Source organism: Abrus precatorius, unplaced genomic scaffold (assembly GCF_003935025.1).
Source record: "Abrus precatorius isolate BTA unplaced genomic scaffold, Abrus_2018 Scaffold9, whole genome shotgun sequence".
NCBI lineage: Eukaryota > Viridiplantae > Streptophyta > Magnoliopsida > Fabales > Fabaceae > Abrus > Abrus precatorius.
Window position 1 is genome coordinate 425,281 of NW_020874439.1, and position 16,718 is coordinate 441,998.

A 16,718-nucleotide genomic window follows, 5' to 3' on the forward strand; every position below is an offset into this window, starting at 1 on the left:
TGTTAATCATTTCATTTTTATTAATTTTATTAGAAACATACTAATAAAAGTTTATTAAGATGATCTTTAATTTAATTATAATTTTTTTTGAATTTATTTATTTATTGAAAAAAAATTACTATAAACAGTAGCATCTCATCATAGCAAGTGAGAAAGTGAAGGTGAGGTAAAAATAACGGAGACGAGAGCATTAAAAGTTAAGAGAAATAAAAAAAATTCTAAATCTAAGACTAAGAGCATATTTAAATTTTTTTAAATAGTCTTTTATTTTAAAAATAAAGAAAAATATAATTTTAGTTTTAAAAACAATTTAAAAAAATCATATTCTAATAATGTTGTGAGAATGATGGTTTAAAAGTGGTAAAGCATTAACATTATTATAAACTTGAAGAGTCGCTAGGATGTTGTAAGGTAGCGAATTCTAACTCACTTTATTTGTATGTTTTATTTAATTTATAAAAATATTATTAATGAAAATTAAGTTTTCCGCATCTTGCAAATTTTGAGAAAAGAAATAAAAAAATTTTAAAATTAGTTTTTAAAATTTAAATTAACAAATAAGTTTTTAAATTTTTTAGTTTTAAAAACTGTAAACTATATTTAAAAAGAAAAATAAATACTCCTTTGACGTCTTAGTGAATTTTTTTTTTTGGAGTCCAAAAGTCCATCACATATGACAAAATAATTAAATAAATTGTATCCTCGGACGTCTTCTCTTATTTAAACAGACATTACGAATATAAACATAAATTCAATGCAATAATGCATTATATAACGTTAAAATAATGCATGAAGATGAATCTTTGAAATAATGTATTAGTGTTTAAAATTTTTTTAGAAAATAATTAATTTATTGTTAAGTTTTATGAATAACATTTAAGAAAATAGTGGTTTTAAAAATAAATTAAGAGTTTTGTTAACTTTTATTTTTAAGATTGAACTTAAGTATTTTAAATAAAAAATGTTTATTATATTAAAATTATAAAGTTATAATAAATATTTTTTGAGACTTAAATCTTACTAATTTTAACGTATAGTTACAACAAATTTCGCCGCCACCTGTATTAAGTCAATCAAATCAAACAGGACGTTGCGTTGGTTCAATTGCTGATTTAGATTTAAAATATTACGATTTTGTAAGGATATTCATGTTTCATTCAACGTTCCCGTATCAACCTTGATCCTCATTTCAATATAAAAGGAGAGGAGTTGTACTAATCTTAACTACAAAAGTTCAGTGATAAAGATCAGAAAATCATCGCAACACCATGGCGGCTCACTTTCTAGGCTTGCCAAGCCAATTGTCGTTTACCACACCAATAATAACAACAGCTTCATCACTTCCACCAAAGAGAAGCTCCATGCAAACACCTTCTCTTCTCAAATGCAAACCTTGGCGAGTCCCTTGCGCAGTTAGCACAGAACATACCCAAACAACAGAAAATAACAGACGTACCGCCAATTACCAGCCCAACCACTGGAATTTTGATGCCCTGTCTCTGAGAAATAACACTCAGGTGATTATAGATATGAGTTTTGTTATATATTTTTTTTACCTTTTCTTTTATTTTCTTATAAAATGATAAAAAATAATATTTTTATTTAATATTTAAGAAAATTTATAGATATAAAAAAAAATACAAAAATTAGATTTATTTTATCAATTTTGTCAATATCATACTTTAGAACTGAATTTAAACATTTAAAATTAACTAGTAATTTTTTATTAAAAAATATTCCATTCTTTAATAAAAGAATTATTAATTTTAGATTGTTAAAATCAATTCTAAGGCTAACAAAATCGTTGTTCGTATATACCCATGTTGATTTTGCATCTTTTTTTCTTTAATTTGCCGCTATCTTGTAAAATCTTCCACAAGGGCAAAAACAGACGCTATTATTGTTCTTATAACCTTCGGAACGATTTGGCTTTGCATTATCATAAACATAATAATCCAAGCACAGGTTGAAGCAGTGCAAGAGAGGGCTACAAAGCTTGAGGAGGAGGTACGAGGCATGATCAACAGCTTAGAGATAGAGCCACGAAGCTTACTCGATTTAGTTGACAAAGTCAAGCGCTTGGGATTGAATTACAAGTTTGAAGAAGACATTGAGAAAGCCCTTGAAATGATTGTTTCAGTGAATGATACACACAAAAGTGGGTTGCATTTTACTGCTCTTAGTTTCCGTCTACTTAGAGAACACGGCTTTCATGTGTCCCAAGGTATCTTATCTAGCTGTAGTTCTTGTTAGTGTCGGTCAAACTCAAAAGTCCAAAATTTCAATACACGTTAGGAAAGTATGCTATCTAACACCACTTAAAATTTTACTTGTGTAGCCATCATTTTTAGTGTGGATATTCACTTACACATACATTCCATTTTCTTTTAGTAGTAGTGTAACCACAGTTATAATAATCATAATTGAAAGTTACAAACCATACTCATAATATAAATACACTTCCGCCTAATAATTCTTTATAATTATTATATTTTATCCATATAGTTTATATTGAAAGTTTGAAAATGTATAAGATGTTAAAATAAAATCATCAATTAACTATTAATTAATTTTGATTTTTATTCTTTATATAAATTTTATTCACTTTAAAAGAAATTTTAATTTAATAGTTGGATTGATGAAACTTAATATTTATAAAATTATTAAATATAATATCAAGTTACTTTGCTTAATAATTCTTTGTAAACATTGAATTTTATTAATTGAATTATTATTTTTAAATATATAAGTGTACAAAAAATCATAAAAATAAAAAATTAATAAAAATTTTATTTTTCAATTTTATTTTAACATCTAATATATATTCTTAAAATACAAATAAATGTTGAATATAAAATTACATACCTAAATTAAAATATACTTACCCGTATGACTTTTTTAAAATGATTATATAACTATTAATTAATTTTTTCATATTCACCATATGGGTAAGAGAGAGAGATGGAGAGAAGGAATCAATGTGTAGGGCGAGTTATTAATTATTATACAGGCAATAACTACTTAATATATTTTTTATCAATTTAATTGTTAAATTATCATTATATATTATTTTTAATTATTTATATTAAACTTTATCAAAATTTATTAATCAGCCATAATAATTTAATAATAAAGTTTTATTTTCATATATCTTATATTCCACTAATTTTGATAATTAAATGAATAATATATCAAATTATTTAAAATTAATATAAAATTTAATAAAAATAATTTACATTGATAAAAAAACTTCTAATCCAACAATTAATATATCCGATCATATTGACGATATGTGTGAACTGCAGATGTGTTTGGGAGTTTCAAGGATAAAGAGGGAAGTTTCAAGGCTGAAATTAGCAATGATGTGCAGGGTTTGTTAAGTTTATACGATGCATCATATCTTGCCTTTGAGGGTGAAACTCTCTTGGATGAGGCAAGGGAATTTTCAAGAACTCATCTCAACAACAAACTAAAAGAAGCAACGGCGACCAAAATGGCAAAACAAGTGAGTCATGCATTGGAACTTCCTTATCATCGAAGATTGCAGAGACTAGAGGCTCGATGGTTCATTGACAATTATGAAGAAAAGACACCCCACGACCATTTACTACTAGAGCTTGCAAAATTGGATTTCAACATGGTACAATCATTAATGCAAAACGAACTGCAAGAACTGTCAAGGTGATAGAAATCGTTAACTTCAATCACCATATGAAATGTAACTGCGATAGGATACGATTATATGATCTATTTATCTTATATTAATTTTTTTGTCATAGGTGGTGGAGGGAGATTGGACTTGCTAGCAAACTGGACTTTGTTCGTGACCGATTAATGGAGGTGTACTTTTGGGCACTAGGAATGGCCCCTCATCCTCAATTAAGCAATTGTCGAAAAGTTGTCACTAAAATGTTTGGACTGGTCACCATCATTGATGATGTATATGATGTCTATGGTACTTTGGATGACCTACAACTCTTCACAGATGCTGTTGAGAGGTTTATTCTGCAGCACAATTTAACTTTGATTATTTGTTTTAAGTTTTTTGAAACTGATTAATTAATTGATAGTATATATAGAAGAAAAATGTTAGTTATGCACTACTTTTAACATTCTCTATTATCTGGTAAAACTCATAAGGATGAGGATCTAACTTTTTATATATGGTGTAATTTATTATATGAATCTTATCTAATTATAAAGAATAATTGCGATGTTATTTTTAAATATAAATGTTGCGTATCTCACAGTTACGTACTTTTTGTATGTACACGCTTACAGATGGGATGTGCATGTCATAAATGCACTTCCAGAATACATGAAGCTGTGCTTCTTAGCCCTATATAATACTGTTAATGACACGGCGTATACCATCCTTAAAGAGAAGGAAGAGAACAACCTTCCTTGTCTAGCAAAATCTGTAAGTACATTTAATTAGTTTTCTCTCATTCGTGTTTCATACAGTAAATAGAGAGCTCTAGGCCAATAAAATAGAAACACCTTACTAATAAAATTAATGATGTTATAATATTTTATTAACCATCAAATATTAATAAAATAATGAATTTAAAATTTTAACACCTTACTTTTCATATATACCTGCTTATATCTTTTTCTCTTCCCTCTTAAGATATGTATATACAACTCAAAGCGGGTAATTTTTTGTAATAAAATAAATATAACTTAATGATGTTTTATTATTTTACTAGTTGCCAAAGTTCAATAAAATTAAATTAGTAACTTTAATTGGATCACTTTCATGTTAATCCTCAGTGGTCTAACTTGTGCAAAGCATTCCTCCAAGAAGCAAAATGGTCGAACAACAAAATCATTCCGGCATTCGATGAGTACTTGGAAAATGCATTAGTTTCCTCTTCTGGTGGGGCATTACTTGCTCCTTCTTACTTCTTGGTCAGCCCAAACAACACAAACCAAGCACTTGATTCTTTAACTAATTGCTTTGGCCTTGTGCGCTCCTCATGCACCATATTTAGGCTGTGCAACGATTTGGCTACTTCGGAGGTAATCTCAACAATTCTAATTCTAAATTTGAACCAAGAAGAATTTTGGGCAGCACTTCCCCACCAAATTGGACACTTTGATCGATGTGTTCTGTTTTGTTGGAAAATACATTGCAGGCTGAGTTGGAGAGGGGTGAAACTACAAATTCTATCACATCTTACATGCATGAGACTTGGACTTCTGAGGAGCAAGCACGTCAAAATCTTAGAATTTTGATCGACACAGAGTGGAAGAAGATGAACGAAGAGCAGTTTTTGGATTCAAAATTTCCAAAAGCTTTTATGGAAATAGCTATTAACATGGCCCGGGTTTCCCATTGCACATACCAATTTGGAGATGGACTTGGAAGGCCTGATAATACAGCACAGAACAGAATCAAGTTGTTACTAATAGAACCCATTCCAATTAGTGTAACAACATGATGCTTCATAATTTGTTGTATACTGTTGAAGATTACCTTTTAGTACACTTGTAATCCATTAAATAATATTGTTAGAGTTGCTTTAAGTTACTTTGAGTTAATAAAGTCTATAAGGTTCTATGTAACTCCTTCTTCCAAGTGCTCATTAATCTATAATTTAATGTGTATGTGCTACTACTATTATGTGAGATAAATGATAAATTTCATGTCCAAAAGCTATTTTCCTTCCTTCAAATTCTACAAAATTATGTTGTACAATAGCATTACCTCAGATATGCTATATTTGCTTGAGTGATGTAGTTGAAACTTACCGCATCAAATACCACTATGTGTACCTTCCACGTGTGTGTCTATTTATTTTATTTAATTATTTTGTTTAAAATTAATTAAAATTAAATATATTTTAAATATAAAAATATTATAAATAAAAATCATAAATTTATTATTTATTAAATTATAATAAAATTTAATCATAAAAAATAATATTAAATGTAAACATTAGCAAACATATAAAATATTTCATTATGTTGTTAATTTAGCTTTTTTATTTATTCATTTTTAACTAAATTTAATATGATTTATTAATTCATTATGATTTTAATTAAAAATTAATAATAAAATATTTAGTTATACAACAATTAAATAATAAAATATCAACAATAATTAAATTTTAAACATAAGTAAGAAAAATGTATTATTTTACTATTGTCATAATTTTTTTAAAAAAAATACCAAATATTATCTAATATGAATAATAAAAAAATTATATGCTAAAAAGTACAAATAAAACAATTTATTTTTTAATTAAATATTATATATATTATAATAGATACAAATATGAGACATACTAAAGAAAGAAATATATATTTAAAATTGCATAAATCAACAATTAAAAGTCCAAAGAGAATTGCATTAAATTTGCGGACCATAACATATTTGTCTTTGTGAATTTTTTTGCAATCAATCTCATGTCATAGATGTACTATTCCATCTAGATAATATTCCAACAGTCACACGTAATAATGCTTTTAATTTGGAGCAGCCTATAACAAAAGAAGAGGTCTCACTAACTTTACATGCTATGCACCCTTACAAGGCTCCTAGGTCTGATATGTTCCAAGCAATCTTCTACCTATGTTATTGACGTGTAGTGAGTAGTCATATAAGCAAACTAGTTAGTGATATTTTTGAAAAAGACACTTTTGATAACAAGCTCTCGAAGACTTTTATCTCTCTCATTCCAAAAGTGAACCATCTTAGCAATTTCAAGAAATTATGGCCTATTAGCTTTTGTAATGTCTTGTACAAAATCATTATAAAGGTACTTGTTAATAGGTTGATACCTATTCTTAATAACTTTATTATTCTTCTCCAAAGTAGTTCCTTCTAGGTTGGGGTACTATAGACAACACAATTATTTTGCAAGAAATCTATTATATGATGCACAAGTCCAAGAGAAAAAAGAGGGATGTTGCCTTTAAATTAAACCTAGAAAAGACTTATGATCACATTGATTGGAAATTCTTAATGTGTACCTTCCTAAACTTTGGGTTTCTAAATAAAGTAGTGGCTCTTATTATGCATTGTGTTACTACCTCATCCATGAGTGTTTTATGGAATGAGAATAAACTTCCTTTACTTTCTCCAAATTACAGCTTCTGCAAAGTGATCCACTTTCTTCGTATCTTTTATTTTTGTGTATGTAGACGTTGACTCTTACTATATAAAATTCTATGAGGAATAATCAATTGCAACTAGTTAAGGTTAGCAAAAATGGCCCAACTATATCACATATACTTTTTACCGATGATGTGCTTTTATTTACCAAAACTAAAAACTTTCAAATCAGAATCATAAAGAAAATTCTCGATTGATTTAGTGTTGTATTTGGTTTAAAGGTTAACTTGATAAAATCTTGGGCTTATTCTTCAGTTGGTATTAATGGTTGGAAACAAGTCAAGTTCACCTCTATCTTAAGTATTCGCCTTACTCTTTCCCTTGATAAGTATCTTGGCTTTCCAACAATTTTAGGTAGAGTGAAAAAAAGACACTTTGACTCATTGTGAAGAAAATTCAACATAGATTTACTAATTAAAAATCTAGTTTTCTTAATAAATTAGGACATTTAACTCTAGCTAAATTAGTTATTACAACAATCCCAACAAACTACCTACAACTATATTGATTGCCTCAATCAATTTGTCACTTGATTGATAAGTTTGGGCATGATTTCCTTTGGAAGAATAATGATAGAAAAGAAATTAAACTGGTGAATTAGGACACAATCATTCGTGGAACTCAATATGGTGGGTTTGGTCTGAGAATAATGATGGAAGCTAATGTGGCCTTATTAGGTAAAAGAGTTTGGAATATAATGAATAAAAAAGATAAACTTTGAGTCCAACTTCTTAGAGAAAAATATGTTAAGGAAGATAATTTATTAGATCGTAATAAAGATGGAGGGTCTCACTCGTAGCAAGAAATCAAAAAGACTGAAAATATTATGAGAGATGACTTTTCGACTTAGTAAATGGCAAGTTTCCTTGTGGTATTATGACTATGTCAAGATTGGGTAAACTATGTGACTACACTTCCTATATCAACATTCAAGATATAGAGCTGCAAGTTAAAGATGTTTAGACCCAATAGGAGTGAAATTTTTCTCAAATTGCCACTTTGATACCAACATTAATTACTTCAGTCATTCATCAATTTAACTTGTCAATTAGTAGTTATGTTGAGGATAATTTTATTTGGTTTAGGAGAGAAGTTATACAACTGAATATTGTTTTTATTGGCTTGTTGGTATGATAACTTCATACAATTACTACGCCAAAAATGAGTTTTTGTAGCGCAATCTTAGATAGCGGTTAGTAAAAATCGCTTTGTATAAGAGACTAAGAGAGCGGTTAGCGCTCAATCACTCTCCAATTTAACCTTTTTAGAGCGGTTCTAGATGAACCACTCTCTAATGTACTCTTTTGAGAGCGGTTATAAACGAACCGCTCTGTAATATATACTTATCAGAGCGGTTCAGTTGTAACCGCTCTCCTAACTTAACTTGGATAACAGTTAAGAAGTAACTGCTCTTAAAACATCTAAATTTTGGAGAGAAGTTTTGAATAAACCACTCTCTTATATATACTTATAAGAGCGGTTCATTTGTAACTACTCTCTTAAGTTAGCTTGGAGAGCTATTAGAAGATCTATATTTCAGAGAGCGGTTGACACGTGGAACCGCTCTCTTAAAGATTACAAAGCAGTTGACACATGGAATTGTTGTAAGAAGTGTAAATTAGAGAGCGATTAAGTCTTAACTACTCTTGAAAGTTGATTTTCAAAAACAACCCTAACCCCCAAATTTCGTCATTACTGTCCTCGCGTCTACTCTGTACTTCTAAATTTCTCTGTGTTCCCAATGTTCACTGAGATACTTGCATTGCAGAAAACCACCGTTGACATTGCAGTGATACTCAGAAGGTATTTTCTTTATCGTTTCTGTGTTTCCTGAAGCAACGTATGTACTTTTGCACTGCAATTTTCTCTCTGTTGTTGAAGAAGATCTTAAAGATTATCCAAAGATATTTGAGAGGCTAAATAATGATGCGGAAACACCATTGTATAATGGATGCAGAAAGTTCACAAGATTAAGTTTTATGTTAAAGTTTTATAACCTCAAAGTTTCAAATGGATGAACTGATAAAAGCTTCACAGAGTTATTAACTTTATTAAATGAGATGCTACCAGAGGATAGTGTGCTACCTACGAGAACATATGATGTTAAACAAGTACTTGCTTCTATTAGATTAACCTATGAGAAGATACATGTCTGTCCTAATGATTGCATTTTGTTTCAAAAGAGTATGCATCACTAAGCTAATGTCCAAAGTGTAATGAGTCATGTTACTTAAAGAAAGAATCTACACCTGCAAAGGTCATGTGGTATTTTCCGGTAATTCCAAGATTAAGGCGCTTATTTCGCACTGCAGAAAATGCAAAGCAAATGACTTGGCATGCTGAAGGCAGAATTAAAGATGAGAAGCTTAGGCATCCAGTAGATTCTCCTCAATGAAAATAATTTGATGATGAATATAAAGACTTTGCAGTAAAAACAAGTAATATACGTTTTGCTTTGACAACCGATAGATTGAACCCCTATGGCATGCAAAGTAGCACCCATTGTACATGGCTGTGATTTTATTAATATATAACTTACCTCCATGGCATTGCATGTAGTGAAATATATGATGTTTTTTTTGTTAATCTCTAGTCCTAAACAACCTGGAAATGACATTGATGTCTACTTGTCTCCTCTAATTGAAGATTTGAAGTAGTTTTAGGAAATCGACATTGAAGTATATGATGAGTTTAGAGATGAATCTTTTACTCTTAAGCTAATATTGTATGGTACAATTAATGATTTTTCTGCTTATGAAAATCTTTTTTGTTATAGCATAAAGGGTCAATATGCATGCCTAATATGTTCTGAAAATACAAATTATATCAGACTTGAACATTGTCATAAGAATATTTTCATGGGGCATCGTAGGTAGTTGCTACGAAGTCATCCTTTCAGAAAAATGAAAAGCCTTTAATAGAAGTTGTGAAGAATGATGATGTCTATATTCAAAAAATGGAGAACAAATCTTTGAAGAGGTTAAAGACATCAAAACAACTTTTAAGAAACCATTTGCTAAAGACATTTCAAGTAGAGGTTGGAAAAAGAGGTCAATTTTTTTTGAGTTACCCTATTGGAAATGTTATACATAAGACACTTTGTTGATTCTTCTTTTGAACTACAAGAAGCTTATTTAGAAGGGACAATTAAGGCAAGTAGGTTTTCATTTATATCTCCCTATGAAATGGATGGAGACCTCAATTAGACCCCACAAAAACAAATAGATGACATGTTAAAGCGTCATAGGGTGAAGATCACTTGGTTTTCGCACCATATAATGTTGGGTAAGTCAATCTTATGACCATGCATATTTGTTTTATAATTTTCATTATCATATTTAATTATTGTAATCTTAAACATTTATTTTCACTATTTGGTAGGGAACATTGGATCCTAGTTGCCATCAACATCTCTAATGAGACAATGTATTATATGGATCCCCTCCGCAAACAGCTGAAGACCAAACCACATATGCAAAACGTATTTAATAAGTAAGTATACATGATTTTTCCTGCTAGCTGGTGTATCATATATGAATATGGTTTAATTGTAAATTTGTTCTTTCATCCACCATTGTTAGTGCTCTTGTCACATATCGAGTAGAGAGAGAAGTGCAGCCCTCTAGGACAAAGATGCATCAAACAAGATGGGTCACTATATAGGTATATATATGATACAAAAACTCTTTTTACTTGTAACTTATAACACTGTATAGTTTACACTCAATATTTTTCAATTATTAATCATGTTTTTTATGTTGTTTTCCTCCATGTACATAGTGTACTAAGCAATCAAATAATGATGACTATGCATATTATGTGTGTCTCTTCATTGGAGATGCTTTGCACCATGGACAAACTATATTCCTAGTTAATGTAAGAGGACTGCATATCCAAAATCTTGATATATCATTTCAATTTCTTCTAGGATAGTGTCTGATCATTTGGATTATATCTAATATAACTAAGATTTGTAACTTATTTTCTTTTCAGTATTTTCAAGAGTATCAATTACCAACCTTTCCTGACAATAGAACTCATCAAGTGCAAAGGGAGTGGTGTGCATATATGTACTGTAAATATTTAAAGGACACATTAAGTACAATTGATTCTTAGTACTTTTTTTTACAAGACTTAGTCATATTTGTAAATTCATTAGGCAAAAGTGTATAAATTGTTGAGCCTTTTTAATTGTGATTCTCTGTAATTGTATCTGTACATATTCATCATTTTTTATGTATTAATGTTTTGATACTTTGGAATGATAAATATTCATATGTTACAAAATTTATTTGATTTCTAATTGATAAAATGTAATGTGGATATGGTTTATTTTTGTGGTATATCAAGTTGTTGTAATCTATTTGCACTATTTTTGAATAATATGGTTTATTAGGTATGTGAAAAATTGGGATAATGTCAATTTTGTTAAAACCTAGACAAATTTTTTTCAAAACTTTAATTTTGAAAAATAAAAGTTTATAAATATAAAAAATACGTAATTACAAAAAAAATTATGATAATAAAGGAAAATTAAGTAATAGTTTTAATCTCTAAAATTTTAAATAAAATTTACATATTATTATGAGTCAATTTTAATCCTAAGATATACATGTGGTGAATTATAAAGGAGAATAACTTATTATTTTACTTTTTAAAGAAAGACTCTCGTTTATAATATACACATGTTGATATGATATGTATGTATATTTTTTGTGTGGGTGGATGTGTTTTTTTTTTTTTTCCAAAAGTTGAAAAAAACAACACAAGAATAGCATTTAAAATATAATTTAATTGGTTCATTTGAAAAACATTGAATATGTGTTTGAAAATAGCGTGTGAAAAAATATAAAAGATATAAATAGTAACAAAATTAAAATAATATTGTATCTAATTACATTTTAACGTAAAATCAACTGGGTTATGAATGGACAATTATACTTTTGATGCACTTGTGCTCCAATGATTAAATTCTTTTAATGTATTTTTAACGTTATGTTTTTATGCATTCAAGAAGGCATTCAAATTCAAAGCTCACAAGGTATGAATATTACATGTCTCTTTAACTATTCATACTTTAATTATGGGAATATTTACCCAAATTTGGTTTAATTAAATAATTTGGTTGGAAAGGGAAAAAAAAATGGGGGAAAACATGGCGAGATACAAGATTTACAAGTAGAAAGAACAAAAATATATGTAGAAGAAAAGCCATCAAATCAAAAAACTAAAAACTTTTCGTCCGTGGTGCGATTCGGATTCAACTTGTCAACCCACGCATCCTTATCTTTGTGATTATTATCGTCGTCTTTCTGCACCCCATCCTTCGTTTTCTCAGCTTCATTATTTTTCTCTTCGACACCTTTAGTCTTTGGGAAAAATATTCCATGAACAAAGGACTCCACATCTTTTTTTGAAAACCCTGTCGTGTCGTCAACGTCGTTCTGAGGAATATACGGTGGACGCGCAATTTGCAAGACCGTGTCCCATTGCACACCCTTGAAGAAATCGTGACCCTTGATTTCATCCACTTCGATCCTACATTCTGGATCTTTATTAAGCAGCTTCTGAATCAAGTCCCTCAACGGCGTCGTTTCACCCGTAAAATCAGGGTTCTTGGTTAAAATCCGGTGAAACGTTTCTTTCCTATTTGCGCCCTTATACGGCGTCGTACCATAGAGCATTTCATACAAAACAACGCCTAATGACCACCAATCAACCCCGAAGTTGTGCCCTTCGCCAGATATAACTTCCGGTGCCACGTAATCCTCTGTTCCCACGAACGAGTTGGACTTTTCCACTGAGTTTGCCCTGCTTCGATGCGCCGAGTTCCGGTCGGATTGATTCTCCAACTCATCCGAGGGTATGAATGATTGACTATAACAGTTGAACAGCGAGAACCATCGCTTCCTTCGCTCTTTCTCTGATCCTGAGTCAGAAACGAGTGACGAGTTGCAACTCAGTGAGTTTGGGGACTTTGTGTTTAACTTCTTGGAGAGGTCGAAATCCACGAGCATTATGTGACCTGTTTCTTGGATCATGATGTTCTCTGGCTTCAAATCCCTGTACACTACTCCGAAACTGTGCAAATACTCCAATGCCAGCACCAATTCCACTGCATAAAACCTTCACAAGGAAAACGAAATTGCATCAGATCATTGACGACAAAAATGAAGGAAAAATTCAACATTTCAAAGAGGGAAATCAAAACTCAGTTCTAATCATGACAAAGTTTTCCATTTTTTATTTTATTTTCATTTACTTGATACAAAAAGAAAGAATTTTTTTTTGAAAAAAATTCTAATCACGCAGAACAGAACAATAAAAGAAAGAAATGTTACTCATATAATAAAATCTAATAAAAGTTCTTATGATTTAAAAAAACTAAAAAAATTAAGATAAAATTGATAATGTGATAACAAACTATTAAAAAAATATGATTTACATATCTCATTCCTCTTCCTCAAACACTGTTTGTCACTTCAAAATCACCGAACAGAACAAAAAACAATTCCATTTTTAAATTTCCCCTCACGTTAGAGAAAGCGAGGAAAATTTTCAAAATTTTCCATTGATCTGAATCTTAATTAGTCGTGTGCATGCATTTTCCAGAATCATTTTCTTCTACTAAAAAAATTGAAAAAACAACAAAATACAACAATATTTTCCGATTTTAATTTCCCCACTGGAAAGGAGAAAGGAAATTAAAAATGAGGTACCTTATGGTTTCTTCAGCGAACGTTTTCTCAGATTGCTTTTTCCTAAGAGAATGCAGATTTCCACCGTGGCAAAAATCAATAGCGAACCCAGTGATTTGTTCTGTTTCAAATGCCCCATGGAACTTGGGCAACAATGGGTGATCGAAATGACGCAGTATGTGTCTCTCAAACGACACCCTTTTGCACTCGCCGTTGTTTTTGTTCTTCTTCTGAAGCAACGCCTTCGACACCACTTTCAACGCCAACCATCTCCCGCTACGCGCGCCATACGTCCTCGCCAAGAACACCACGCCCTTGGCGCCGCGTCCCACGGCAGATAAAATCTTAAGGTTTTGAAAGTCCAAGGTTTCACTGCGGCGGAGATTCTTACTATCGCCGTCTCTGTGGCCGCCGTTCATGGTGGAGGTTACTGGGTACCTCGAGAGAGCCCCAACGGTGTTGGTTGACTCGGGGTACGTTTCAGCTGTGCTTTGTTGTTTGGAGAGGGTTTTATAGGGTTGCGTAGGTGTGGTTCTATGCGAAATATTTCCCATGCATATTTCATGTGTTCTTTGTGTTTCGTTGATTGTTGTACACGTGGCAAAATTTTATTGGGAATAGTGTTTTAAAATGGGATTGTCAGGGCGGTAGAGAAACTTTGCCCAATGACAACTTGATGGAAGATAGAGGATTACGTGTGCTTCTAGTAGGGACGTTCAAACTTCAAAATCAGAAGTGGCTATAATAAGAAAATGGTTTACCCAAAACAAGGAAGAAAATGCAAAAAGTAACATTGGATCATCGCGACAGTACTTGAAATACGTTCTAGAAGGATAATTACAATTTTCTCTAGAAATTTTGAAATTTTAAAATTCTCTTTTTAATTTTAAAAATTTTATTTTTATTAATAAAGGATAAAAATGTATTGAATGTAAATAAATCTCTTAATAATAACGAGCTACAATGAATAAATTTTTATAACTATTTTTCATTTTTTTTGTGTTGTCAGTAACTAATTTCCTGCACTATTAGCCTATTAAGGAAAGGGATGGAGTCGGGGAAGCACGTTACAAATGAAATTGTCCATTCTTAGAAGATATCATTTAAGTTACTTTTATGTTCTAAACGAGATCTCATCATCATCAAAACTCAATTGATGCATATCCGTCCATGGTCAACAATGTCAACGAAATCTACAACAATGACATCAACATATTCAATAACCTGATCTTGTATCCTCGCACTCTTTTCTTCCTCAAAATCATTTCTTAATCTACCTGTTTAGAGTAATCAAAATTTTTTAAATTAAAAATTATGTTGAAGAAAGCTACATTTTGACAAAATTTTGAGGATCATGAAGGAATTTAAAAATAGGTCTAAACTTAAGAAGTATTAGAAAGTTGTCTAAGATTTTTTAGTTTTCATATAAAAAAGGACACATCTTGAGCTATTTTAGAGGTTTTTGTTATCTCGTTTATTTTTCTCTAAAACTGCTCGAAAAAATAGGACTGACAAGAAAATATTTTAAGTCCACAAAATTGATGACTTTTTCGAGGAGTTTCTAAGTTCCTAACACCCAAAACTGTTCAAAAAACAAGAAGTGGTCAGAAAATATTCTAAGTCCACAAACCTGATTGAGATCTAGAGTCCCTCCAGAATTGCTCGAAAAATAGGAATGAGCAAAGAAAATATTTCAAGTTCACGAGACTAAGACAAGCTCTCAAAATTCCAAAATTAGTTGAAAAGAGAAGTCAAAGGGAAATTATTATAAGGCTATAACACTAAATGAGCCCTCTTAGGTTTCTCCCAGAAATACTCGAAAAGATAGAAAAAAACAAAAGCCTTAATAATCAAGTCATTGTAAAAATCTAAAAGCGGTCACTAGCAGTCATCAACATATTTACCACTAGGCAAAAGAGATCGTGGGTGATAGCGGTTCTGAAAGAAGCCTCAACCAACAGTACGATCACAAACAATCATGGATAATGGGCATCAATAGTTGAAGGTAGTTACTAAGAAGTGCCCGCAAAAGGAGGAGAATAGTGGTGGTCATCCTGCCTATAAATACTCCAAAGCATCATTTTACAGGGGACGATTTTTTACACACTAACACTGCACCTAAATTCTCTGAAGTGCTGAAACCTTGCACCACGCCAGACACCAGCTACCAGAAGATTCACGGTGGCCGTTGTTCGCTGTTGTAAGGAGTTGTACATTTGCATTCCACATATTTACATTCTTATACTTTAATTCCAGTTTCTTTGTTTGTTTGCTTTTGTTCCTATTTCTACAATTTGGTTCCTGTTGTAGTACATTTTTGAAAAAACATCTACTTTTGATTAAATTCTGTTTGATTATTAGTTGCTATTTCCGTTTAATCTTCTACTTTATAACGCTAATTTTACTGTTACATTAACAACACACTTAAAAGAATCCGAAGAGGACCTAATCTAGTCCCTAGATTGCTCTTTGATTATTTGTTTACAAAATTGTTATTTTTTTACCATAAACAGTAAAAAAAAATAAAAATTCAAGCACCATTTAATTAAGCTACATGTGTCTCACTGGAAATCATGGTTGGAGAACCAAAAGAGGTTATGAATGGTATGGCTAATGGTGACTTTTACGGTGAAACAATAAACTATGTCGTATACCATATACTATAATTAAAAAAATTTAATTAAATTTAAGATTAGTAAACAATTAAAGTGTTTGAATGTGAGATGATAATTACTGGTAATGACACAGTAATTTATTTACAATAATTAAATAAGTCATGACCTACCAATAATTAATGATAAGTTTACCATCAATAATTAAATAATATGAACTTAATCATGTACATATATAATTTATAACTATCATACAATAATAATACAAAAAGTAAACATCTTAGTAAA

The 16,718-nt window shown here is 30.5% G+C and overlaps 2 protein-coding genes across 2 annotated transcripts; one reads left to right on the plus strand and one right to left on the minus strand.

Moving 5' to 3' along the window:
- Positions 1 to 1,268: 1,268 nt before the first annotated feature.
- Positions 1,269 to 5,444, plus strand: LOC113849434 (isoprene synthase, chloroplastic-like). The gene is made up of 7 exons (XM_027479346.1): positions 1,269 to 1,517; positions 1,966 to 2,224; positions 3,306 to 3,681; positions 3,780 to 3,998; positions 4,282 to 4,420; positions 4,774 to 5,022; positions 5,139 to 5,444. The coding sequence occupies exons 1-7, from the start codon at positions 1,269 to 1,271 to the stop codon at positions 5,442 to 5,444; spliced, it is 1,797 nt and encodes a 598-aa protein (XP_027335147.1).
- A 6,895-nt stretch (positions 5,445 to 12,339) lies between these two features.
- Positions 12,340 to 14,372, minus strand: LOC113849435 (serine/threonine-protein kinase OXI1-like). The gene is made up of 2 exons (XM_027479347.1): positions 13,840 to 14,372; positions 12,340 to 13,246 (listed from the first exon to the last, which is right to left on the minus strand). The coding sequence occupies exons 1-2, from the start codon at positions 14,370 to 14,372 to the stop codon at positions 12,340 to 12,342; spliced, it is 1,440 nt and encodes a 479-aa protein (XP_027335148.1).
- Between the last annotated feature and the right edge of the window lie 2,346 nt (positions 14,373 to 16,718).

Coding starts and splice junctions, on each gene's coding strand:
- LOC113849434 (XM_027479346.1), top strand. CDS start 1,269: ATGGCGGCTCACTTTCTAGGCTTGCCAAGCCAATTGTCGTTTACCACA. Junction 3,682..3,779: donor GAACTGCAAGAACTGTCAAG/GTGATAGAAATC, acceptor TTTTTGTCATAG/GTGGTGGAGGGAGATTGGAC. Junction 5,023..5,138: donor ACGATTTGGCTACTTCGGAG/GTAATCTCAACA, acceptor AATACATTGCAG/GCTGAGTTGGAGAGGGGTGA.
- LOC113849435 (XM_027479347.1), bottom strand. CDS start 14,372: ATGGGAAATATTTCGCATAGAACCACACCTACGCAACCCTATAAAACC. Junction 13,247..13,839: donor TTCGCTGAAGAAACCATAAG/GTACCTCATTTT, acceptor TTCCTTGTGAAG/GTTTTATGCAGTGGAATTGG.